Source organism: Leucoraja erinacea, chromosome 8, assembly GCF_028641065.1.
Source record: "Leucoraja erinacea ecotype New England chromosome 8, Leri_hhj_1, whole genome shotgun sequence".
Classification (NCBI taxonomy): domain Eukaryota; kingdom Metazoa; phylum Chordata; class Chondrichthyes; order Rajiformes; family Rajidae; genus Leucoraja; species Leucoraja erinaceus.
In genome coordinates, this window is record NC_073384.1 from 52825669 (window position 1) to 52852687 (window position 27019).

Below are 27019 nucleotides of genomic sequence, written 5' to 3' on the forward strand. Positions count from 1 at the left end.
CCAATAAAGTTGAAATGTAATTAATTCTAACATGTATTTAATTGAAATAAAAAATGTATTGTACTGTCTCCATTGCAACTACTTTCATCCAGATTTACATTAAATTTGCTATATCCAATCTATAATTTTACAATGTAACCATTAGTAATTCGAATGTAAAACAGGTTGAATGGTCACACATATTCTTTGGTAGCTGGAAATCAGTGTATAAGATAATTTAAGAACAATCCATAACCTAACAATACATAACCTATACACCAGAATAGATGATTTGGTCATCATCTTCCAAAATCATATACATTTTGTAATCTGTACATATTCTGTTTGTAACATGTATGAGGCATATGGTATGCTTGCTTCATTGGTATTGGAATTAAGTACAAAAGTCTGGAAGTCATGTTACTGCCAGGGTGTGCAGACTTTGGCCAGGGTGTGCAGACTTTGGACAGGGTGCAGAAGAGGATTACCAGCATGAGGGATTGCACAAACTTGGATTGTTTACTCAGGACTGAGTAGATAGAGTGGTAAAGAAGGCGTTTGGTATGTCTGTCTTCACTGGTCGGGTCCTTGAGTGCAAGCGTAGGGAAGTTATGATGCAGCTTTATAGGACTTTGGTTAGACTGCATTTGGAGTATTGTGTGCAGTTTTGGTCACTCCATTACATGACGGATACGGACGCTTTGGAGAGGGTGTAGAAGATGTTTATTGACCAGGTTGGGAAGGTTTACCAGACCCCAGGAAGTATTCTAGAGCAGAGGGATCCAGGAGTACAAGTACACTGGTCCCGAAAGTGGAATCACAGGTAGATAGGATGGTGAAAGTGACTTTAGGCATGCTGTCCTTCATAAGTAAGCATATTGAGTATAGAGTATATATCGAGGGCATAGGTTTAAGGTGAGAGGGGAAAATTTTAACAGGAACCTGAGGAACAACTTTTTCTACACAGATGGTGGTGGACAGATGGAGCAAGCTGCCAGAGGAAGTTGAGTCCGGTACAATAATTTTACATTTGAATTGGTACATGGATAGGAAAGGTTTAGAGGGATATGCACCAATAGCGGGCAAAGGGGATTCGCTTAGATGGGACATCTTGGTTGGTCTGAAGGAGTAAGGCCAAAGGGACTGTTTGCATGCTGTATGACTCAAGGGTTGATGAAATCATAGCACTCTACCATCAGAGTGCAGTAAAAGCTCAATCAATGAGAGCATTTTATTTAAATGATCAAGGGGTTTAGGCAAAGGTCTGGAAAATGGTGTTGAAGTAAAAGATCAGACATAAGCTTTTCCTTCCAATAAAACTGCTATCAGTTTGCATCCATGAAAGTTGGCTGAAGGAACTTCTGATTCCTTCCCACCCAGCCCACACTGAGCACGTTTTCAGTCATGCAGAGCAGGGATATTCTGCCATATCGATTTCTGCCCCTGATCCCCTTATCCACAAGGGCCACATCAACGTTTAAGTCATGCACATTAGCAAAAGGGGTCCATCACAAATCCAAGTTGTACATCAACCAGAGGTAATGATAAAGGAAGGCTAAAAATTGCAGCTTGGCTCAATAAAAGCAAAATTTGCATTTACGATTGTTTAGGAATTTTTCGGAAATGGCATTTTGCACCTTCTTGTAAGGAGCACTAGGTTTAAATGCCACAACAGATGAATTACCCTGACAACATCAAAGTCAACTTTTACACGTGTTAAAAATATTTGGAAGAACTGTGTGTTCCATCTTGTTGAACCATAATAGGAAACTGAGCACCTTGAGAATCAACAAAAGATCAAACACCAAAATGTGGGCAGCACAGTGGCATAGCCGGTGGAGATGCTGCCACACAGCGCCAGAGACCTGGATTTGGTCCTGACCTTGGGTGATGTCAGTGTGTAGCTTGCACATTCCTCCTGTGACCATGTGGATGCTCTGGTTTCCAACCACATCCCAAAGATCTGCGGGTTTGTATGTTAATTAGCCCCTGTAAATTGCCCCTAGTGTGCAGGGAGAGGATGCGGAAGGATGACATTGGATTAATAAAAATAATAAACTTTATTACGGACGAGGTCCAGACAAGGGGCAACATTACATAAAAATGCATTGCATATTAAAAAATATCATAAAGTACATATAAAATCTTAGTATATCACTTATAAAAGCACCATAAATTATATATAATTATGTAAATTATTATAGATTAGTATGAACGGGTGATCGATGGTCGGCGTGGGCTCAGTGGGCTGAAGGGCGGGTTTGATTTGATTTAATTTATTGTCATTGTCTTCAATGAAGAGACAACAACATTATTTTTCCCTTGCAGTCATACAAAAAAATAAAATATAAAAAAAACACAAAACACAGTACACAGTAGTCCACAACACAAACATCCCCACAGTGGAACTAAAGTTCCCCACTGTGAGGGAAGGAACAAAAGTCCAGTCAACCTCCTCGCTGATGTTCCCCAATGTTCACCCGTGGTCAGGGCCTCCCGAGCACCCCGTAGTCGCCGCTACGGGCCGCCTGATGTTCAGGCCCTCTCGCCGGGAATCTCTCATCGGCAACCTCTCGTCGGCCACCTTCCACCGGAGTCCGCGGTTTCCGATATCCACAGGCAGCGCTGGGCGGAGATTCGCGCTGGCGACCCCCGGCAAAGGGTCCCAGGACTCCGCGATGTTAAAGTCAGCGCCGCCTGCGTTGGGAGCTCCGCACCCACAGCTCCGCGATGTTGGAGCAGCGGCCCAACACTCCGGAGCTTCAAGCGGCGATCCCAGGAAGGCCTCGCCCGCTCCGCGATGTTTCCAGCACTTCACCGCCGCTGCTGAAGCTCTCGCCAGGAAGCGACTGAAGAATGATTTCCCCCTTACCCTACCCGCTTCCCCCCCCACATAAAATACCAAAAAAAAATACTGAAATAAAAAACTAAAAGGCACACTCTAAACATAACAAAATAAAAAAAAGACAGCCAGACCGTGGGCAGAGGCAGCTAGCAACAGCGCCACCAGATGTCCTTTCCATGCTGTATCTCTAAAAACTAAAAGCAACTCAAAATTACAAAGAATGATTGAGTGTAAACTGAAATCCATGGAGTAATTTCAATGTTACAAATTTATTAACCAAATTCAAAAATCTCCAAATTATGTACAAATAGAAATTAGCTTAATCAGATACAGTGAATCACTCATAAGATAACATGCTCAGGGCTTTGGCTAGGCAGAAACTGGCAGTGTTTCCAAAATATGGGATGTGGCTTCTATTAATAGCCCCAACATATTTTAATTCACTTTGTTTTAAATAAATTACATTGCTTAGTTTAATTTGTCATATGCACCGATGTACAGTTAAAAGCCTGGGGTATAGAGAAAAGCACAATACATTTTTCAGTGAAACTTGCGAGTTTAAAGAGAGCATGGGAAACAGTGTCCCAGTCAATTTCAATGGAGCACAGGAACCGGTGCCCTGAGGAGTTTACAATGAGTGAACAAACTCGCCGAGGCCTAGTTTCTGCATTCTTTTTAAACTCACCTAACCCCACTCTTTTTAAACAGAGCAAAAAGGAGCTTGCAAATGGAGGTCATTTGATTCAGATGCCAAGCTACAGAGATTTCAAAACAATTGTTTTGTAGATTATCAATGTTTTACTGTGGTTACTGGTTTCAAAATATTTCTGTTCATAGTTCTAATGGCCTATGGTACTAGTAAATAAAACAATCAAGTTCATAATAAACTTGTTAACATATCTTTAAACAAATTACCTTTTTGTCTGATTTCCATAGGAGAGAGTGTTTTGGCTTGTTCACCACATTCTGCCAAAGCTCTTAGCTCAATAGGTAATCCATGACAATCCCATCCTGGTATGAAATGAACTATTTTACCTCTCATCATCTGGAATCTATTTGTGATATCCTTTAGTATCTGCACAAGGGTAAATACAGTTTCAGTCAATAATATGAAGAAACAACTTTGTTTAATTTGCAAAAGTGTAAACTTGAAAACTCACACCATCAAGCATTAAAAAAAAAATCACTAAAATGATCTGATTGTTCAGCAGAAATATTTGCAGTTCAAAATTATTAGAGACAACCAAATCAGATGAACTTACTTTATTTAAGGCATGACCAACATGAGGATCTCCGTTAGCATAAGGTGGTCCATCATGGATACAAAATTCCTTGCCTTTCCTATTTCTTTGCCAAGTGTACAGCTCTGAGAAACCGCATTCCTACAAAAATTCAACAATGGGTTAAAACATCAATAGCTTATTGGATTTTGTCAAGATACTACACATAAAACAGGACGGCTGACAGTGCAAAAATAAATTCTGACAAAGTGACAAAACCATGCATTTAACTGACCAGTGGCCAGATAACCTTAAACAACAATTGAAAGTGTCAAATTTTCTGATGTTTTCTTCATCCCACGTGGGATAGAGGGCAAAGAAATTTTACAGATACAATTTAGTCCTCGTATGTGTTTTTGATTAAAAATCCTATGTTTAGGATGTGGGCAGCACAGTGGCACAGCGGTAGAGGTGCTGCCTTATGATCCAGGATCAATCCTGACTACGGGTGCGGTCTATACGGAGTTTGATCGTTCTCCCCGTGACCTACATGTGTTTTCTCCGAGAAGCTCCGATTTCCTCCCACACTCCAAAGACACACAGCTTTGTTGGCTAATTGACTTGGTATGAATGTAAATTAAAGTTCAAGTTCAAGTGAGTGTATTGTCATGTATCCCTGATAGGACAATGAAATTCTTGCTTTGCTTCAGCACACAGAACATAGTAGGCATTTACTACAAAACAGATCAGCGTGTCCATATACCATAATATAAATATATACACACATAAATAAAGACTGATTAAGTGCAAATAACAGATAAGGGATTATTAATGATCAGAGTTTTATCCGAGCCAGGTTTAATAGCCTGATGGCTGTGGGGTCCTGTAGCTATTCCTGAAGCTGGTTGTTGCAGTCTTCAGGCTCCTGTACCTTCTGCCTGAAGGTAGCAGGGAGATGAGTGTGTGGCCAGGATGGCGTGGGTCTTTGATGATACTGCCAGCGTTTTTAAGGCAGCGACTGCGATAAATCCCCTCGATGGAAGGAAGGTCAGAGCCGATGATGGACTGGGCAGTGTTTACTACTTTTTGTAGTCTTATCCGCTCCTGGGCACTCAAGTTGCCGAACCAAGCCACGATGCAACCAGTCAGCATGCTCTCTACTGTGCACCTGTAGAAATTAGAGAGAGTCCTCCTTGACAAACCGACTCTCCGTAATCTTCTCAGGAAGTAGTGGTTCTGATGTGCTTTCTTGATAATTGCATCAGTGTTCTCAGACCAGGAAAGATCTTCAGAGATGTGCACGCCCAGGAATTTGAAGCTCTTGACCCTTTCAACCATCGACCCGTTGATATAAATGGGACTGTGGGTCCCCATCCTACTCCTTCCAAAGTCCACAATCAGTTCCTTGGTTTTGCTGGTGTTGTGGGCCAGGTTATTGTGCTGGCACCATATGGACAGTTGCTCGATCTCTCTTCTATACTCTGACTCATCCCCATCAGTGATACGTCCCACAACAGTGGTGTCGTCAGCGAACTTGATGATGGAGTTCGCACTGTGACCAGCTACGCAGTCATGAGTATAGAGTGAGTACAGCAGGGGGCTGAGCACGCAGCCTTGAGGTACTCCCGTGCTGATTCTTATCGAGGCTGACACACTTCCACCAATACGAACAGACTGTGGTCTGTGAATGAGGAAGTCGAGGATCCAATTGTAGAGGGATGCGCAGAGACCCAGTTCTGCGAGTTTGGTAACCAGCTTGGAGGGGATGATTGTGTTAAATGCCGAGCTGTAATTGATGAATAACAGCCTGACCACTTGGACAACAAAAACTCAGATTTGTTGTCCAAGTGGTCCAGAACGCAGTGGAGGGCCAGCGAGATCGCATCCACCGTTGATCTGTTGTGGCGGTAAGCAAACTGCAGTGGTTCCAGGTTTTTGTCGAGATAGGAGTTGATTTGCTCCATGATCAACCTCTCAAAGCACTTCATCACCACCAGCGTTAGTGCCACTGGTCGATAGTCATTGAGGCACGCCACCTTACTCTTCTTGGGCACTGGTATAATTGATGCCCTTTTAAAGCTCTTATTTGGCCACTTAATGAATATGTGTAGGAAAAAACAGCAGATGCTGGTTTACACAGAAGATAGAAACAAAATACTGGAGTAACTCAGCGGGACAGGCAGCATCTCTGGATAGAAGGAATGGATGACGTTTCAAGTCGAGATCCTTCTTCAGACCTCTTTCATCCATTCACTAGCATCACTTCTAAAATCAGCCTACAGGGAGGAGGTCCAGAACCTGGCAGCCTGGTGTACCAATAATAACCTCGTACTCAACTCAAAGAAGACGAAGGAAATCATTGTAGACTTCAGGAAGACCAGAGGTGGCAGACATACCCCTATCCACATAAACGGGACTGAGGTGGAGCGCGTCTCCAACTACAAATTCCTCTGGGTACATACCTCAGAGGATCTGTCCTGGTCCCTCAATACCACCAAACTGATCAAAAAGGCACAGCAGCGTCTCTACTTTCTGAGGAGGCTTAAGAAAGTTCACGTGTCCCCCCAGATCCTGTCCAACTTCTACTGCTGTACCATTGAAAGCATCCTGACCACCTGCTTCACGGTATGGTACAGCAGCTGCACAACAGCTGGCAGGAAGGCACTCTCACCCTAACCATGGGCTATTTGCCCTCCTCCCATCAGGGAGGCGGTACAGGAGCCTCAGGTCTCGCACAAGCAGGCTGAGGAACAGCTTTTTCCAAAATACCATCACCCTGCTGAACTCACAGACCCGACACTAGCTATCTTTATACTCTTTTATCTGTATATATTTATTGCCTATGTACTGGTTTAATTCATCCACATTGCACATATTGTTTTTAACCAGTATTTTTACTACCTTACACTCCGATTAGATGCTAAACTGCATTTCGTTGTACCTGTACTCTTATTTGTGCAATGACAATAAAGTTGAATCAATCAATCAATCAATCAATTGAATCAATCAAATTAGTCTACAATGGCAATTTCTCTTTTCCACTTTTACCCTACATGTTACAAACACACCAACATTTAAAATCCCATGCTTTCAAATCTGCCAAAAACAATTTCACCAACATCTAATTTCCCACTTTAATTCTACTGACAGGGTGACACATCCAACCTCACCTGACAACCCAACACAAGCTCAGCATTCACATGCATGAGGTCAGTCTCAACATCAAGCTACTCGATGTAACAGATTTACAAATTCTTATCTGCTGCCTTGACAAGGAATGGCTGTGGAGTTGTGTTGATGTGATAAAATGGGGGTAGGATGAGAACGGCCAAGTGAATGGTGTGAGTAGATCAGCTGCTGGGTGGGGAGAATGGATATGGAAGGGGCAGAAATGTGGAAGAGAAGCAGGAATGCAAGAGAAGGGGCGCTATGATGTATAGGCGAGAAGGGGATGAGGCATAGAAGGGTGGGCAAAGAGATGGAAGGGAAGGGTGGGCAGGCATGCAAGAGAAGGGAGGGCAAAGAGGTATGTTAGAGTATGGGTGAAGAAGAGAAAGAGAGATGAGGCATGGAAGGGGCGGGGTGTGGGGAGGGTTGGAGAGAGGTGGGAGTGTGTGGGGAGGTGTGAGAGGGTGGGGAGGTGTGAGAGGGTGGGGAGGTGTGAGAGGGTGGGGAGGTGTGAGAGGGTGGGGAGGTGTGAGAGGGTGGGGAGGGTGAGAGGGGGGGGGGGAGGTGTGAGAGGGTGTGGGGGGGTGTGAGAGGGGGGGGGGAGAGGGTGAGAGGGGGGAGGTGTGAGGGGGGGGTGTGAGAGAGGGGGGGGGTGTGAGAGAGGGGGGAGGTGAGAGGGTGGGGGGTGGTGAGAGAGGGGGGAGGTGTGAGAGGGGGGGGAGGTGAGAGGGGGAGGTGGGAGAGGGTGGTGAGGTGCGAGACGGTGGAGGTGTGAGGGTGGGGAGGTGTGAGAGGGTGGGGAGGTGTGGAGGGTGGGGAGGAGTGAGAGAGGGGGAGGTGTGAGAGGGTGGGGGTGTGAGGGTGAGGAGGGGGGGGGTGAGAGGGGGGGGGAGGTGAGAGGGTGTGAGAGGGGGGGAGGTGTGAGAGAGAGGGGGAGGTGTGAGAGGGGGGGGGGTGAGAGAGGGGGGGGGGTGGTGAGAGGGGGGGTGTGAGAGGGGGGGGGGGGTGGGTGTGGGGGGAGGGGGGAGGAGGTGAGAGGTGTGGAGGTGTGTGGGGGGGGAGGTGTGAGAGGGGGGAGGTGTGAGGGGGGGGAGGGAGGGTGGAGGTGTGAGAGAGGTCGGGGGGGTGAGAGGGTGAGGAGGTGGAGGGTGGGTGTGTGAGAGGGTGGAGTGTGAGAGAGGGTGGGGGTGGAGGGTGAGGAGGGTGGAGGGTGGAGGTGTGAGAGGGGGGAGGTGTGAGAGGGGGGGAGGGTGTGAGAGAGGGGGGGGGAGGTGAGAGAGAGGGGGAGGTGAGAGGGGAGGTGAGAGGGGGGAGGTGTGAGAGACGGGGAGGTGTGAGAGGGGGGGTGTGAGATGGGGGGGAGGTGTGTGAGAGGGGGAGGTGTGAGAGGGGGGGGGGGTGTGGGGGGGGGGAAATTAGCCGTCATGGGTCGGTCGCTTGGCAGTGAACCCATCCCCCCAGCCCTGACCGTACCCGCTGGATCTGCAGCTCCTTGTCGGGCAGCTGCCTCCCGCTGAGCCGCATGGGGAGCTCGGTGCGGGGCAGCAGCACCGTCTCCCTGAACTTGTTCTTGCCGGGCTCCCGGTCCCAGGTGGAGCCGCCGCTGGCCGGCCGGACCCTGCACCGGGCCGCCGCCGCCCGACACTTGCCGGCCAGGAGGCTGCGGCCTGTCAGCGCCGACATCATGGTTGCCGGTGGGTGGGTGGGTGAGTGGGTGAGTGGGGCCGCCGCTGCCCGGTCCTGGCCGGTCCTGTCCGGCCCTGTCCTCCTGCTCTCCCCGCCGCCGCCACCGGTTACTCTGCGGCCCGCAGCTGCGTAATGCGGGGCCACTACACGGCGGCCGCACAGGCTCAAGCTCCGAGTTCAAAACCGCACCTCCTGCTTGGCTTATAGCTCGCATAGTCTCACCCTCTTCTCATTATCCTTCTATTCCCTCTTCTTTTCTCCTTCTCTCCCTCTTCTTTTCTCCTTCTCTCCCTCTTCTTATCGCCCTCTCTCCCCCTCTCCTCCTCACCCTCTTCTCACCTTCTCCTCTTACCTTCTACTCTTCTCTCCCTCTCTCTTCCTCTCCCTCTTCTCCTCTTCTTCCACTTCTCCTCCCCAACTTCACTTTCCCTCCCTCTTCTCCTGCTTCTCTTCCTCTACTACTCTTTCTCTCCCTCTTTTCCTCTTCTCCTTCTCCCCATCCACATCTCAGTGGGAGAAAGTGAACCACGTGCAAATATTCCCAAAACAAATTCAACCCCTGAGCTTGTAAATGTGGTGTTTTCAGCTACATACTGAGCGATATTCCAGCTTTAGAATAAGTTGCATCTTCCATGGATATACGTTTTTAAATGTACACCAAGTTCTGGAATAAGACTTTGGAATGTGTACATTTTTCACACATAGGGTGATGGGCGTATGGAACGAGGTGCCGGAGGAGATAGTTGAGGAAAGGACTATCGCAATGTTTAAGAAACATTTAGGCAGGTACATGGAGAGGACAGATTTTTAGAGATATGAGCCAAACGCGGACAGGTTAATTAGGGATAGTCAGCATTTTCTGTTCTTATCGTATCTGCCTTGACTCGTATTGTAATATCAAAATGTTAATTAGATCATTGATAAAGCACATAATGTTGCTGTTTCATTTTGATACCCAATCTCTTGTGAATTTTCCAATGCCGTTAAGAAAACTCTGGGCATAGCATCAACTTACATTGTACATTGTTGTGGTGGAATTATGTCTTTGCCAGTGATACCACGTCCAGAGGAACAACACATCAGGGCAGAATCTAACCTTGGCCTCAACTCCTTCCCCAGAGCCTTCAATCCCTTGAATTTTAAGAAAATTATCTATTTTTAATAAATAACTGAAATGATGATTTATTGAATTTATTCGCTTTAAATAATTCTAGGGATTCACTAGACTCTGTGAAAAGGGCTTATCTGTCTCCCAGTTTTAAATGCATAGTCTTTTACCCAGAGTAGGGGAATCAAGAACGAGAAAACATAGGTTATTAGGTGAGAGGGAAAGATTGAATAGGTACCCAAGAGACAATTTTCTCACACAAAGGGCAGTGGGTATATGGAACAAACTGCCAGAGGAAGTAGTTGACGGGATAACAACTTTAAAAATACATTTGGACAGGTACATGGTTTGGAATGGTTTGGAGATATGGGCCAAATGCAGGCAGGTTGGCCGAGTGTTGATGGGGCATTATTGTCAGCATGGGCATGTTGGGCCACACGGCCTGTTTCCATGCTGTATGACTCTATGACTGACCCTATATATTCAAATCATATTCCCTTGTTTGGGACTTTCCCACCAGCAATTGTCTATCCTGCCATTACTCCATTGGATCCGATATGTTTCAATATGATCATCTCATTATTCTAAGTCGCAAGGAAAACACTGATTCTTTTTAGCCTCTCTTGTCAGGACAATCAGTCCTGCCATGAATTAGCCCTGCAAACCTGTTTTGGACTGCCTCTAAAACTACTATGTCCTTTCCTAGGTACAGGGACCAGAACCGTGATCCGTGCTCCAGGTGTGGCTTCGCCAATGACATGTACAATAAGCAAGTTCGGTATTCTGACTGCTCATGCCCAGGTCAAAGGTAACAATGCGTAAACATCCCTGGAAAGCAGTGGAACAGTGAACCTTCATTTCTTCCATTTTTCCAGCTTTGATTCTTCTAGGTAAGAAAATACTGCTTTCAAACTATGAAATAATTGTATTTTTTGTTCCTTTGTTAAAAACTAAGATTATTTTGTCGTTTTTATTGTTTTGAAGGTTCACTGCTCCAGTTTTCCAGGGCTGTTTATGCATGGTGACCTTTGACCTGGGCATGCGCAGTCGCAATACCGAACTCGCTTATTGTAACAACATTTCTCCATTTCTGTACTCCAACCTCTTCACAGTAAAGCCCATTATGCTATTTGTCCTCTTAACCACTTGCCTGCTAACATTTTGTAATCACTAAGCAAGAACAGCTAGATTTCCTTATAGTTCGCTTATTTGCAGTCTGTTTTCAAAAAAACATTTAGCAGTCATGTTATTTCTCAATTGCCTGTTTGAATTAATTTCGGATCGCCTGACGTGCATTGTTTATTTGCAAGTGCTGTAGCCAGGGGGCGGTGATTCGGTTCTTAAATCCTGTAGTTGTGCAATAGGTTCACAGCAAAGATCCTATAGGTTCACAGTGGCCCTATGACCTGCCAATCAAAGATCTTAGAGGACGGATGTGTGTTTTGCAGATCCCTAAGCGAGAGGCGGCTGGTTGGACAGTGCAGGGATCGGTCCTTTGGTTGTTGTTCTCTTGCCTTTCATTATGTCCACGAAGCCGGCTTTACTTATGAGGCTACTGGCGTCGTCCTTCGCGATTGCAGAGAAGGCGCAGATGATCATTCACCAAGTACTGAGTGGAGGGAATTTGAACATCGTGGAGAAGGTGGGTTGTTGCCGGGGTCGGGTGGGCCCTGGCCAGGCCTCATAGGACGGGCTCTGCGCTGGGATCATTGCCCCGGCTGTGAGGAGAAGAAAACAAGTCCAACGGTCAGCTGCTGTTTCGGCCCACGAATTCCTGATTGATAAATACAGCTGTAAAAGCAACACCTTCCATGTCAGACTTAAGAATCTACAGCTGCTGGACTCTTGAGTGATGGAGGAACTCAGAGGGTCTGAAACATCGGTGGACAGACGGGATCTGGTCGGAATCTTTATTCAGACTGATTGGCGTTTGAGGGAGAAAGCTGCAAAATAGAGGTGGGGGCGGGAGCGGGACAAAGCCTGGCAAGGGATAGGTGAATACAGGTGGGGTGGACTTTAGCAGATCGATGGAGTAAAGTGACAAATGCTATAAGTGCCAAGGAGAAAAGAGTGGAATGTAATGTTGGAGAGAGGGATGTGGTGGAAGGGGACAGGAGGAGAAGAGGAGAGTTAAAGAGAAATACGAGACTCAGAAATGGACGGTGAGTACAATGGAGGGAAAAGGAACTGGTGGGTTAAGAGAAGGTGGGAGAAACTGGGTGTGCATGGGGGATGAAGAATTACTTGGTTTGATAATTCAATGTTCTTACTATTGGGTTATGAGCTATCCACGTGGAACATGAGGTGCTGAATATATCAGATTGCAAGAATTTCAGTTATACATTGCTAAATTAATTGTTGGTTGATACCCAATGTCAACTGAAGATAGACACAAAATGCTGGAGTAACTCAGCGGGACAGGCAGCAGATCTGGAGAAGGAATTGGTGATGTTTCAGGCCGAGACCCTTCTTCAAACTGATGTCAAGAGATATATAGACAAGGTAGTGTAACGTGTGAACATAGGACAAAGGGAATGGTGATCAAGGAAAATGTAGAACAGATCGTTGTTAGGTGGGAGAAGGTAACAACAAAATAAACAGAGATAAAATATAGTCGGAGATAGTAAGACTGGTCGGAGAATTGGGGAGGGATGGAGAGAGAGGGAACAAGGGTTACTTGAAGTCGTGCAAGGATGCAGAGGGTGATGGTGGAAGGTTGCTTCTATGACTGAAGGCCTGTGACTAGTTGTGTGACAGGGTTCAGTGCTGGGCCCATTACACCATCATCTACACCAATGATTTGGATGAGAACATACATGGCAAGATTAGCAAGTTTTCTGATGATACAAAAGTGGGTGGTTTTGCAGATAGTGAAGATGGTTGTGAAATATTATAGCAGGATCTTGATTGATTGGCCAGGCGAACTGAGTAATGGTTGATGGAATTTAATACAGAGAAATGTGAGGTGTTGCATTTTGGGACATCTAACAAGGGCAGGACCTACACAGTGAATGGTAGACCTCTGGGGAGTGTTGTAGAGCAGAGGGATCTAGGAGTGCAAGTGCATGGTTCCTTGAAGGTTGAGCCACAGGTAGATAAGGTGGTCAAAAAGGCTTCTGACACATGGCCTTCATCAGTCATCTTCATCAGAATATTATTTATAAAAGGTGGGAGGGCTTATTGCAGTTGTATAAGACGTTGGTGAGACTGCATTTAGAGTATTGTGTTCAGTTCTGGGCACCATGTTATAGGAAAGATATTGTCAAGCTTGAAAGGATTCAGAGAAGATTTACGAGGATGTTGCCACGACTAGAGGGTCTGGGATATAGGGAGAGGTTGGGTAGGCTGGGTCTCTATTCCTTGGAGCGCAGGAGGATGAGGGGTATTCTAATAGAGGTGTATAATATTATTATATTAGTATATATTATATTATCTAATAGAGGGTGTTAGCCCCCCTACACATCAACGGCGAGTGTGTGGAGAGGGTCAACACCTTCCGGTTTCTCGGTGTCCATATCGCTGCTGACATCTCCTGGACGGACAACACGACAGCGGTCATCAAGAAGGCTCAGCAGCGGCTGCACTTCCTGACGGTCCTCAGGAAGCACAACCTGGACTTGCTAACCTGCTGCTGACCTTTGTGCTACCGCTCGTCCATCGAGAGCCTGCGGGATATAAAGACTGCATTACAGCATGGTATGGCAGCTGCACCATGGCAGACAGGGAGAGGCTTCAGAGGGTAACCAGGACAGCGCAGAGGATCTTTAATGGCTGCCCTCTCCCCTCTGCCTGATGGACATCTACACCTTTAAACCGCTGCCTTAGCAGGGCAAAGAAGATCATCAAAGACAGCTCCCATTTTCCTGCGATTTTGGACTGTTCGACCTGCTGCCCTCTGTAAAAAGGCGCTATAGGTGCATCAAATCCAGCGCAAACAAACTCAGGAATAGTTGCTTTCCGAGAATTATATCTACTATAAATTCAAATTCACACAAGCACTGACTACACCGCCCAACACGGACTTCCATCTGTATATATGAATGTAGCGCCGCAGAATTTGTGCACCTACTCCCCCTCCCCCCCCCAAATCCCTTCTGTTTTTTGTTTTCTGTCTCTTGTTTTTTGTGCTAAATTGTATGTATGCACTGAGTACGAGCAGCTTTCAGTTTCACTGTACATGTATAGTGACAATAAATGGCATATCTATCTAATATCATGAGAGGAATAAATCGGGTAGATGCACAGAATCTCTTGCCCAGAGTAGGGCAATCGAGGACCGGAGTACATAAGTTCAAAGTGAAAGGGAAAAGATTTAATAGGAATCTGAGGGGTAACTTTTTCACACAAAGGGTGGTGGGTGTATGGAACAAAATGCCAGAGCACGTAGTTGAGGCTGGGACTATCCCAACGCTTAAGGAACAGTTAGATAGGTACATGGAGAGCCTCCAGCCACGGGCGACGCTGACTTTAACATCGCGGAGGCCTGGGATCGTTCGCCGAGGTCGCCAGAGTTGGAGCTCCGCCCAGTTTGGCCTGTGGACCTCTGGAGCCGCAGTCTCCGTTAGGAAGCGGCCGATTTGGACACTCCAAGCCGTTGAGAATGTTCTTCCGACGCCGGAGTATTATCATCCGGCAAGACGGCCTGAAACATCGGGCCGTCCATAGCGGCGACTGCGGAGGCCCCGACCACGGGTGAACATAGAGGAGTGGATTGAACTTTTATTGCCTTCCCTTACAGTGGGAAATGTTGATTCCGCTGTGGGGGGTGTTTTATGTTTTATGTTCAATTCTATAGTTGTGTTTATCTTATTTGTGTGCTGCATGGTAACTCAAATTTCAAAACTCAAATGTGACAATAAATGTCCTTTGTCTTGAGAGCTCACTGTAGAGCAATCCAGTTTCATTTCTTCTGCTGTTCCCTCGAGCTTTCCAAATTTATTATCCTGAAGCACGTAGCTGATATCTGGCTTCACATAGGCCCAGTTACCGGTTTTGTCTCAGACAGGAACAGACACAAAGAACAGCTCATACAACAGTGATGAGTTTCTCAAACAATTCCGTTTATTCAAATCCATAAATATGTGCACTGGGAAACACTCTTGAGGGAACCCAAAGCGTTTCAAAGATTGGCAGCCTCCACAGCATTTTTATATTCGCACAGCACAACATTTACATGTGGATTTTACACCTTTGAACAATTCACCATTGGCTAATGTTTCTTGTCACAGGGTAGGATTAGCCCATGCTCTACAAGGGATGTTTCCAAATCTTATCCTTTATCATTTTTTATTATTATCTATAACTTACTAAAATTCTTCTCTTGTTTGTGTATATGTATATGTGTGTCATCTGGGCACAATCTGGTTAATTCCTATTTTCTTCCAAACACATAGCCTTGCCATTTTCACACATTCTACTCACATTTTTCCCGTCGAGGCAATACACATCTTCCCGTCGCATTCCCACTTATATTTCCGCACTTTTAATCGTTTAAAGTTTTAAACATTTTACTATCTAAATGGCATCATACTATCTAAATGGCGTCAAGTTGGGAAAAGGGCAAGTACAACGGGATCTGGGGTGTCCTTGTACATCAATCTACGAAAGTAAGCATGCAGGTACAGCAGGCAGTGAAGAAAGAGAATGGCATGTTGGTCTTTATAACAAGAGGAATCTTGTTATATAGGAGCAAAGAGGTCCTTCTGCAGTTGTACAGAGCCCTAGTGAGACCACACCTGGAGTATTGTGTGCATTTTTGGTCCCCTAATTTGAGGAAGGACATTCTTGCTGTTGAGGGAGTGCAGCGTAGGTTTACAAGGTTAATTCCCAGGATAGCGGGACTGTCATATGCTGATAGAATGGAACAGCTGGGCTTGTACACTCTGGAGTTTAGAAGGATGAGAGGGAATCTCATTGAAACATAAGATTGTTAAGGGCTTGGACACACTAGAGGCAGGAAACATGTTCCCGATGTTGGGGGAGTCCAGAACCAGGGGCCACAGTTTAAGAATAAGGAGTACGCCATTTAGAACAGAGACGAGGAAACACTTTTTCTCACAGAGAGTGGTGAGTCTGTGGAATTCTCTGCCTCAGAGGATGGTGGAGGCAGGTTCTCTGGATGCTTTCAAGAGAGAGCTATATAGGGCTCTTAAAAATAGCGGAGTCTGGGGATATGGGGAGAAGGCAGGAATGGGGTACTGATTGGGGATGATCAGCCATGATCACATTGAATGGCGGTGCTGGCTCGAAGGGCCGAATGGCCTACTCCTGCACCTATTGTCTAATGTCTATTAAAAACAGCCCGAAAACCCGAGTGGCGTCACAATGGACTTGCAAGGCAGGACGGGACACTCCGGGAGGGAGGGGCACTCCAGCGCTTGTGTGGTGGCTGCCGAAGCCCGACACCTGGTGGCGAGGGTGGTGCTGCGGGCACTGGCTGGAGCCGAACTTGGTGCTCACGCTGGAGTGATAGCCGAGGCCAGGGCTTGGGATGGGGCCATGACCGGGGGTGAGAAAGAAGCGGCCGCTGGAACCAAGGACAAGCCTGGGTCCGTTTTTCAGGGACAAGCCCACAGATGAAACACTAAATTCTCTCCAAAACCAGTAATATGACATGGGTTTGTATTTGCAAAACAGTTTTTTGTCTTGGAACCTAACGACATATATTTGTTGTTTCTTGTATCTATTCAAACATGACAGTGCATTATTCAATCTGTTGGTATGCAAATAAATCCCATCAGTGTTGTTAACATTAATTAATAAGCTTCTTAGAGCTATGTCATCCAATTATCCCTGTCTATGTTGAATCTAGCACACAATATATTCTGTGGTCTTTGATATACTTGGCCTTTGCACTAAACAAAAGCAAACATGTATCCTTATCTTTGTAGAATATGATGTACAATATATTCTGTGGTATTCTCTATGTTATACTTGGCATTTGTACTAAACAAGAACAAACATGTATCAATGGTTTATATTATTAACATTTCCAATATAGACTGGAGCCAATGACCTACAAACAAAAGCCGATCGATTGGTGCAACAAAGCATCTGCTTATCACTGGCACGTAAATTCCCCAATTTAACTATAATTGGGGAGGAGGTAAGGACATTAACACATTGTTCAAGTTGTATTTCCCCTTGAATTTTCCTTAGATTTTCTATCTCTTGAGTTTCTAGCCCGTTATTACTGTCAATATTGGAAGTATTTATATTTAGCAGAGAACTTCTGCCATGTTAATTATATCTCAATTCCCAACTGTTCCTTAATAAGTTGTTGATTATGTTGAAGAAGCGTATTTAGTTCATTACAGTTCTCTTTTGCCGGCAAGATATCCACCTGCAAGATCAATGGTGAAAATGCCCTGATTATTGTAAATTTTGTTGGGCTGTTTGAATAATCAGGATCACTTACTGCTCAACTAGAATAACCACTGCACCATTATATGGTGAAAATATGATGAAGTAAGTAAAGTCATTGAAAACATCTATTTAATAATGGCAACATTTCTGTTCGTAGGATTTGCCTTTCCAAGAAATTGATGAAGATTTAATTGAAAGTGGCCAATGTGAAGAAGTGTTGAAGTACTCCTGTCCAGTTCAGTACAGCCATTTCAAGGAAGAAGAGGTGAGTTGTGATGAGATTAAAGGTGCTTAATCTGTAAGGTGAAGGGAAGTCTTTCACAGAACCAGTATATGCAGTTCCTTGTATCTATTGTTGTGAAATCTCCCCAAGGCATCCTTACCTCACACTCCTTTTGTCTTTTCATCTCTGGGCAATGTCTGACCATCTGCCTATGCTAACTGCTCCTCACCTGTATCCACCTATCACTTGCCAGGCCTTGTGCTGCCCATCCTCTCTTCCAACTTTCACCCCACCCCCACCATAATTTTTTTTTACAAACCAGCATCTGCAATTCCTTGTATATGCACAGGTTTATATACATTTGGCATAACCTTGTTGCTTGATTTCTTATTTGTGGTTTGCCATTGATTTTTAATTGTGGCAGGTGAACCTAATTTGAGAAAAGTGCGAAGATGTAATAAGAATTTGCAGGATCTGGCTCTTTCCCTTCCCATTTTATACATTCTTTTGAGGGTTAGCTGTGTAGTAATTTTGGAGTTTTGCCTCGGATATATTTGGCATTCTCAGTTGGATTACGTGCCAAGACTTTTCACCCCTCAAGGAATTGAGTATAGAAGTTGAGACATTGTATATTATACAGTTCTACAATATGCTGAGGAGGCTGTACTTGGAATATTGTGCTCAGTTTTGGTTACTCTGTTATAGGAAAGATGACATTGAACTGGAAAGACTGCAGAGTAGACTTACGAGCATGTTGCCAGGACTCCAGGGAGTGGTTGGGGCGGCTAAGACTTTATTCCTCTGAGTGTAGGAAGCTCGGGGGTGATCTTCCAGAGATGTATGAAATAACGAGGGGAATAAATAGGATCCACATGCAGAGTCTTTTTCCCCAAAGTAGGGCGATCAATAACAAGAGGACATTGCTGCAAGGTGAGATGGGAAACATTTAATAATAACCTCAATGAAAGCTTTTTCACACAGTGTGGTGGGTATATGGAAAAGCTGCCAGAGGAAATTGTTGAGGCAGGTACAAGAACAACATTTAACAGACTTTTGCACAGCTACATGGATAGGAAACGTTTAGTGGGAAAAGGGCTTAATGCGGGCAAATGGGACCAGCTTAGATAAACAGTATTAAAGGTCTGTTTCCATGCTGCATGATTTTTTGACTCCAAGAAGCTTTGAAGAAAGAAGAGTGCATGAGCTTGCATATAAATATGTATAAATTGTGGCTTATAGAATAAGAATCTCTGCTTCCAATTGTTTCAGTTGATCCATCCGTTTCTTGGAGAGACAGTGGTGGTGTGTGGTTTGCTCCTTCCTGTGACCGTGTGAGTTTCCATTGGGTTACTTGGCCTCTGCAAATTACTTCTAGTTTAAGTTTGTTGGGAGAATTAGTAGTGATAATGGATGTGTGTGTGAGAATATGTTGCAGGTGAATTGGATTGCTGGGATTGCTTGGAGAATTAGCCTACATTTTAGCCAGATTCAGGAACAGCTTTTCTTGCCATTCTATCAGAACTAGTCCACGGTTTTCTCATAAGTTAAGCGTGTAGTTCTGATTTCCCAGCCTACCTCTTTGCAGCCCATTCACTTCTTTTTTAATCTGTACTTACTTTGTAGCTATAATACTGTAACACTATATTCTGCACGCTGGTATTTTTCGCTTTGCATTTGTACATGAGTATAGCTTAATTGTAATCATGTGTAGTATGATTTAATTGGATCACACAGAAAGTCTTTACATGTTACAATAATAAATGGACAATACAAACCAAAATAGATTTGTTGGATTGAATGGCTTCCTTTTACATCAATAGGAATATGGAAAAACTTAGAACAAGGATATCATTTACCAACTTCAGCATGTTTGCAGTGCAGTGAGATGGCTGATCAACTGCCTAAATTCACACAATTGCCTATTCCCTCAAATTTTTGATGTTTTTTTGTTAACAAGATTCTGTAAATATCAGAATTAAGTATTAAAAATGTACCTTTCCTCTATTGCTATTAGGCAAATGGAGTTTCAAACATCTACTAATCTGTGTGTAAAAAGTCCCTTAACTTCAGAGTTGAAAATTCTGTCTCTCAACTTAATTTACCATTTAATATGTGGACTTCTCACCACTCTCTACCTGGTTGTCCTAATGTCTTGAACTTTGATCAAATGACTTTTAAATTCCATGGAATATGATCCTACGTTTAGTCCAGATATTTTGTTGACATTGCACTGCTTGTAGTACTCCATATGGGGTCAAGATGCAACAGAACTGGAAGTAATTTGGAGGGGAAAAAAAATTAAAATACTGAAAGAAAACTAGGAATGATAGCCAAGTTTTTTTTTTAGGCTATGTAATGATGTATTTTAGAAGAATGAAACATAATATAATTAATAAATTTCAGATAGTGGTTTGGGTCGATCCTCTTGATGGTACAAAGGAATTCACTGAAGGTAAGGTTGTGCTTTTTTAGTATCAGTTAGAGATCTAAAACCAATATTTTAAGTTTGTGAAACCAAAAGGTAAAATAAAATGGTGTAGTGCGTGGGTCTCAAAATGAGGCAAGTAGTCCGAAGTTTGAGAAGCACTTTACTTTATTTCCTCCCGGTTCAGGGGAAGACGAAACCAGGGGAAGATGGCACCCAAACCCTGCCTTTTATACCCTCCGGCTAAGGACCGCCTCCGGACTGCACCACTCCTGTGCCGAGGGGTTCGGCAGTATAATGGGATGACCCTTAGGAGCCGCCACAGGACCCCCCCCCCCAGAATCAGAGGCACAAAACGCACCGGCGGGCGCACGACCCGGCCGGCCCGCGTGCGGAAGTCAGCAGATCCCGGGGCTTGCGGGGGCGTAGGTGGAGGGACAGGTCGAGGGACCGGCGGGAGGACAGGTGGAGGGAGTCGTGAGGGGGGGCACCCTCGGGGCCGAGGTTGAGCAACCAGCACCGGCTGGTCAATGTCCAGGTGCACCGGCTTTAAACGGTCAATCGACACGGCCTCCGGCCGGCCCCCCATGTCCAGGACAAAAGTCGACTGCCCGTGTTCCAGCACCCGGAACGGGCCCTCGTACGGCCTCTGGAGTGGTGTCCGGTGGGCAGCACGGCGCAGGAAGACGTATGGGCAGTCCCTGAGGGCCATTGGCACGTGTGGGCGAAATGTCCCATGGCGGGACGTCGGGACGGGTGCGAGCCTGCCAACTCGCTCGCGAAGGCGTTGAAGGGTGGAGGAGGGCGTTTCCTGCTGCTCCGGCGCCGACGGCACGAACTCCCCGGGCACTGTGAGTGTCGACCCGTACACCAGTTCCGCCGATGATGAGGCCAAGTGCTCTTTGGGAGCGGTCCGGATGCCCAGCATGACCCACGGCAACTCGTCCATCCAGTCCGGGCCGGTGAGTCGTGCCTTCAATGCCGCCTTCAGCCTTCAGCTGCCGGTGAACCTCTCCACCAGACCGTTAGCCTGCGGGTGGTAAGCCATGGTGTGGTGCAGCTGCACCCCCAGCAAGCGAGCCATGGCTGACCACAGCTCGGAGGTGAACTGTGGCCCCCGGTCGGAGGAGATGTGCGCCGGCACCCCGAAGCGAGCAATCCAGTGCGCGGACAATGCACGAGCACACGTAGCCGATGAGGTGTCAGCCAACGGAATGGCCTCCGGCCACCGCGTGAAGCGGTCCACCATGGTCAAAAGGTGGGTGATGCCCCGGGACGGTGGAAAGGGCCCCACAATGTCCACGTGGAGATGGTCGAACCGCCGGTGAGGTAGACTGAACTCCTGGAGAGGTGCGCGGACATGGCGCTGGATTTTTGCTGTCTGGCACGGGATGCAGGTGCGAGCCCAATGGGCAACTTGCTTGCGCAGACCGTGCCACATGAAGCGAGCTGCCACCAGTGCCGTTGTCACCCGGATTGATGGGTGAGCCAGTCCGTGGATGACCTCGAACACTCTCCGGCGCCAGGTGGCAGGGACGATGGGGCGCGGCTGACCGGACGACACATCGCACAGGATTGTCACACCCCCAGGACCGAGAGGGACATCCTCAAGACGGAGGCCGGAGATGGCACCCAAACCCTGCCTTTTATACCCTCCGGCTAAGGACCGCCTCCGGACTGCACCACTCCTGTGCCGAGGGGTTCGGCAGTATAATGGGACGACCCTTAGGAGCCGCCACAATGGCACATTTAGAGAAAATATTGATTTCTATTGATGTGAAATGCAGTCATCTATTAAATCTGGAGATAAATTACTCTCCAGACAAAATAACAAAATAAATTTTGACATCAGATGCCATGAAAGACCACAATTTTGCTTCTATTGCTGAATACATCTGCCAGTATTTTCCAGATTGGGAATGAAATCAGGCTAGAAATCTTACCTCTCTTTCTTGCATCCGTAAGTAAGTTGTGGTAAACCACATTTTGAGATTTTAATTTTTTCCAGGTCTTACAAGATTTTTGTTCTATATATTTTTTTTAAATCAACTATATTGTGCCACAGTGAAGATGACTTGGCTTTTGGCTAATATAACAAGGTGTTTGTGCCTTTCGTTGGATGGCCAGATATGAAGTTGATTTTATGCTTGCGGTAATTTAAATATTTTTATCCGCAGGCTTTTTAGATCATGTGACTGTGCTTATTGGAATTGCTTGTGGAGGTAAAGCAATAGCTGGCGTGATCAATCAGCCATATTACAATTATCAGGTATGATTATTTTTTTCAAAGATTGTACAGTGGAAAAGCAGAAATCTGAGGAAACGTGGATCATGGAAATTCAGAAGTAAAATCAATGCTAGAAACTGTCAACGGGTCAGGCAGCATGTCTGAAAGAAAAATATAGTTCAGTGTTCCAGGTTGATGATCCTTCATTTGAACTGGAAACTTTTTTTTTTTAACTTTAAGAGAGGGGTAAGGAGTAAACAATAAAGGGATGTTTGTGATAGACTGGGTTCCAAGGTTTACAAGTGACACAATACATTTGCTGTTATTTATTAGCTGCTGCTTGACCTGAGTATTTTAAGCACTATCTGTTATTAAGAGAGTCATTTGGGGCTCTTGTCAAATAACAAATAAATCTCATGATTTGAATGTAACGAGAAAGCTTCAATGACTTGGTTTTCCTGCTAAGGAGATGGCAATAAGATAATAGTATATAATATATACTGGATTCTCCTGATTGCTAACCATTTTAACTGGTCTATCCATTCCCATACTGACCTTTCTGCCCTTGGCCTCCTCTATTGCCAGAGTGTGGCCCCAGGCAAACTATAGGGAACGCACCTCATATTCCGCTTGAGTAACTTACAACCCAATGTTGCATTTTCCAACTTATCAAAACCGACACTTCACCCACCATTTCCACAAAATCCGTTTTTTGAAATAGAGGAAAATGTGGTATGACATTAACAAAATATCTTTGGCTATATAGTAGTTTTAAGAATTATATATATTTTGTGTACAGTACAAAATAATTGGCTCCCAATTGATGGATTTAAACTTGAATAGAACAAGCTTTGCTAGTATAAATGTTGATAATTTTGAGACGATAAAGTATAATTGAATCATTGATGTCAGAAAATTGCCTGCATATTTTATATTTGTTCAGGCTGGAGCTGATGCTGTGGTTGGTCGGACCATTTGGGGGGGTTTGAATCTTGGAGTCTTTGGAATTAAGGTGAAAGAAGTACCAGCAGGAAAACATATTGTCACTACATCCCGTTCCCACAGCAACAAGCTAGTCAATGACTGTATCAGTGCAATGAATGTTGATGAAGTAATAAGAGTTGGAGGAGCAGGCAATAAGGTATGTGATGGAGGGGTGGGGGGGGAATTGTGGATGTCGTTTTTAAATTTTAATGATGTTCAAAACCAGTATCAGCCTTGTTTTAGTATTCTAACTTCAAGTAGTCCCACTTCATGTTATCTCATGGTTTTGGAGATGTTGCAGAGGAGATTTATGAGAATGTTACCAGGAATGCAGAACATCAATTTTGTGGCAAAGTTGGTAGCATTTCCTTTCCTCTCACCAAACTTTTGGGGGAATTATTTTTTCTTTCTTTTCAACTACCTGCAGCAATGTTCTCTAATGTTACTCTCAATGCCTCTCTTGAGCTCTTGACTGCTTTAAAACTGCCATATTGATTATGCTTTGAATGAGATGTATTATTCTAGGAAATGGTTAAAATTTTCAACCCTTGATACAAATTCCAGAATTCTCCATGACTACTTTCTTGATTGCATGATACTGATTTCCGTTTATAATCCTGTATCCTCGCTCTTTTAATACTGCTAGTATATACTCTTGAAACCCTCGTTCAAATATTTACCAATTTCAGACTCTACTGTTGTTAGGTTTTCATTGCTGCCTATTATTTTTTTTAGCTTAGTTAGAGATACAGTGCGGGAACAGGCCCTTCGGCCCACCGGGTCCGCGCCGACCAGCGATTCCCACACATTAACACTATCCTACACCCGCTAGGGACAACTTTTACATTTACCAAGCCAATTAACCTACACACCTGTATGGCATACAGTGTACGTCTTTAGCGTGTGGGAGGAAACCAAAGATCTCGGAGAAAACCCACGCAGGTCACGGGGAGAATGTACAAACTTCGTACAGACAGCACCCGTAGTCTGGATCAAACCCGGGTCTCCGGCGCTGCATTCGCTGTAAGGCAGCAACTCTACCTCTGCGCCACTGTGACCACCATTCTACCACCTGCTATTTCAAAAAAGTTTCCTATCCTACATCTGTTTTTTTCATTTTCATGTTTGCTACACCATCACCATATCCTCAGGAGTTCTTCCAAATATTGCTGGCTGTTAATCTTCATGCACTTAAGGATTCACTACATCTTTGATCAGCCCTCCTTTTCTCCACTTGGGTTTGGCATCCCTATTGTTCTGCCTTCTTAATTATTATTATTTATTATTCTAGTTTAGCACATTTTTCTATGTTATAGATGTTCTTGTAGCTGAAATGTTTGTTGGACTCCGTCTACAATCAAACTGCCACTGACACTGTACAAAATAACATTAATTGACAAGTTGATTTTGAAGTTTATATATTGTGCCTTTCTTAATCTAAGATATTTTGTTTTTATTTATGCAGGTTTTACAACTTATAGAAGGGAAGGCTTCAGCTTATATATTTGCTAGTCCAGGCTGTAAGAAATGGGACACTTGTGCCCCTGAGGCTATCCTTCATGCTCTTTCAGGTAGGTAGGTCTGAATTAGTTCATCAGAAACAGTCTCAGGTTTGTTTTAGAGCTATGCAAACATTATAAATCTGTCCCCTATCACGAGGTAATCTCTAAAATCTTTCCTATATTTTTGATCCTAAAGTGAGTCTAAATGATTTGATCCTCACCTCCGCCTGTCCCAATTATTCTTCCAAACATGTTCAATACATTCCTTACCTTTGATGCTTCCTTAACTTTCAGAACAGCAGCATACCATTTTTGCAAAGGGTACCCTCTTTTCTCATCATTATTGATTTCAAAATAGTTGTCATTGTTTTAAAAAAATGGCACTGTGCTTATTTGTCCGCTCACGCCCCACCAACACTGGCTAGCCTCTTGTGCCAGGACTAAAATTCCAGTTGTCCTTCCAACTCAAACAATATTTATCTTCCTTGGCGCTTATAGATATTTTTTTTACATCACACTGGAATTTCCCCTATTCTGTGTATAATCAGACAGTCACACCCATCTGATTCTGCACATAACATAAGGAGTAAATTCTACAGATGCCACAAAACTAGTGCCTCCCCGTTACTGACCTTTCAAAGTATACGAATATTACCAACTCTCTAAGTCCAACCATGATGAAGCATATTATGATGTTATTCTATTTGCTTGATGTACTAGATAAACGAGAGGCAGTTTGAAAATAAATTCTCCCAACTCCTTGCCAGTCATTGAATATGTGCTAATTGAGTGAAAGTTTGCATACAGAAAGTCAAAGTGAAACTAGTTATTTAGGTGCAACCAAGCTTGGATTTCGCTACTTAGCAACATAACTGCCATTTTAACTTCAGATTACTGATGACAAGACCCTAGAAAGTAGCATTTTGAGATTCCATTTATAAATCTTGTCGCCCATGTGTCTGATAAAGGGCAGTATAATACAGTGTGACATCATCTCTGCAAAGGTGTTTCCTTGGGGATTTTATTTTTCAAAATGTCCAAAACCCTACTGTAATTTAATGCCCAGTAGTCAAGCTATAAGTAAGCAAGCCAGCATAAAAACCAACTGTTAATATTTGAATTCAATAAGGATTCTAATAACACAATACTGCCTGGGTTATCTTCTTCAAATATTGCACCATCAATAAATTAAAGCTTTGCCATCTTTTCACCATAATTCTTTACCCTTTTTAGGTAAATTGACAGACATTCATGGGAATTCTTTCCAATATCACAAAGATGTGAAGCATGTAAACTCGGCTGGAGTCCTTGCAACGTTGACGAATTTTGATTATTATGCAAGTCGTGTTCCCGAGTCTGTTAAAAAGGCCCTTATTCCATAAAAAATGTATAATCTGAATAATTTAATTTTGTGTCTTTTTTTTCAAATAAAATTATTGCTGCCTGGACATTGTTCTTTTTTTATAACAAGGCAATTGATCTTCAGAGACGCTTTCTGATATGTACTATAGCACTGAGAACAACAAGCAAGATTGCTGCTATTGTTTAAACTCCTACGTCCATTTTAGCCTTAAACCACTGTTTGCTGGTATTAGTGCCAATGGCCTTTGGAAATTAAGGCCCCACCGCTTTTATGCTGTAGGCAACCCATTCATTCATTCATCATCGTTGAAAACATTAGCGACACATTTGTGCTGGGTTCCAACTAGAACGGTGACGGACACACCAGACATCTCTGTCCTCCAGTTCCAGCGGACCTCCGCCGCTGGAAGTATAGGATTTTGGTGTGTGTGCTTTATCATCATTCTTTACAATGCTATGCACGACAGTGATCGCAACTTCCACTGAAGTGGGGATAGCCATCTGCTCGCTAGACGTTCATCCCCCTTTGACAGGTCTTGTTTTTGGTCCTGCTGGGGGTCCACAGCCCCCTCCTCACCTGACAAACCAGGTTCGGGAGACGGTTTATTCGCCGACCATGGAGCAGGTGGCACGGGATTACATGGTACCCGTGGCGGGAGGCAAACCACCCACTTTAATATTTTAAGTCATTCTTAAAATCTATTACTTTGTAGCAGGCATTCTATTGTATTTGTATTCTATTTACACTTCAGTTAAGCAGTTTGGATATTTTAAAGTTTGTAAAGCTACTTTAATATACCAGAAAATAGATGCAAAAAGCTGGAGTAACTCAACGGAACAGGCAGCATCTCTGGAGAAAAGGAATGGGTGACGTTTCCGGTCGAGCCCCTTCTTCAGACTGGTTAGGGATAAGGAAAACGAGAGA

General features: G+C 44.6%; 2 protein-coding genes across 2 annotated transcripts in view; one reads left to right on the forward strand and one right to left on the reverse strand.

Moving 5' to 3' along the window:
- The window catches only part of iars2 (isoleucyl-tRNA synthetase 2, mitochondrial), a 64655-nt gene extending 55715 nt beyond the window's left edge, over window positions 1-8940 (reverse strand). The window contains 3 exon segments of the mRNA XM_055639721.1: window positions 3740-3899; window positions 4087-4206; window positions 8686-8940. Of these exon segments, the coding sequence (XP_055495696.1) occupies window positions 3740-3899; window positions 4087-4206; window positions 8686-8898 (493 nt within the window). The 5' untranslated portion in view covers window positions 8899-8940.
- A 2477-nt stretch (window positions 8941-11417) lies between these two features.
- On the forward strand, window positions 11418-26134 carry bpnt1 (bisphosphate nucleotidase 1). The gene is made up of 8 exons (XM_055639722.1): window positions 11418-11648; window positions 17007-17111; window positions 17529-17636; window positions 19998-20046; window positions 22197-22288; window positions 23190-23387; window positions 24696-24801; window positions 25966-26134. Exons 1-8 carry the CDS (start codon window positions 11529-11531, stop codon window positions 26112-26114), a joined length of 927 nt encoding a protein of 308 aa, XP_055495697.1. The 5' UTR covers window positions 11418-11528; the 3' UTR covers window positions 26115-26134.
- The last annotated feature ends 885 nt before the right edge of the window (window positions 26135-27019 follow it).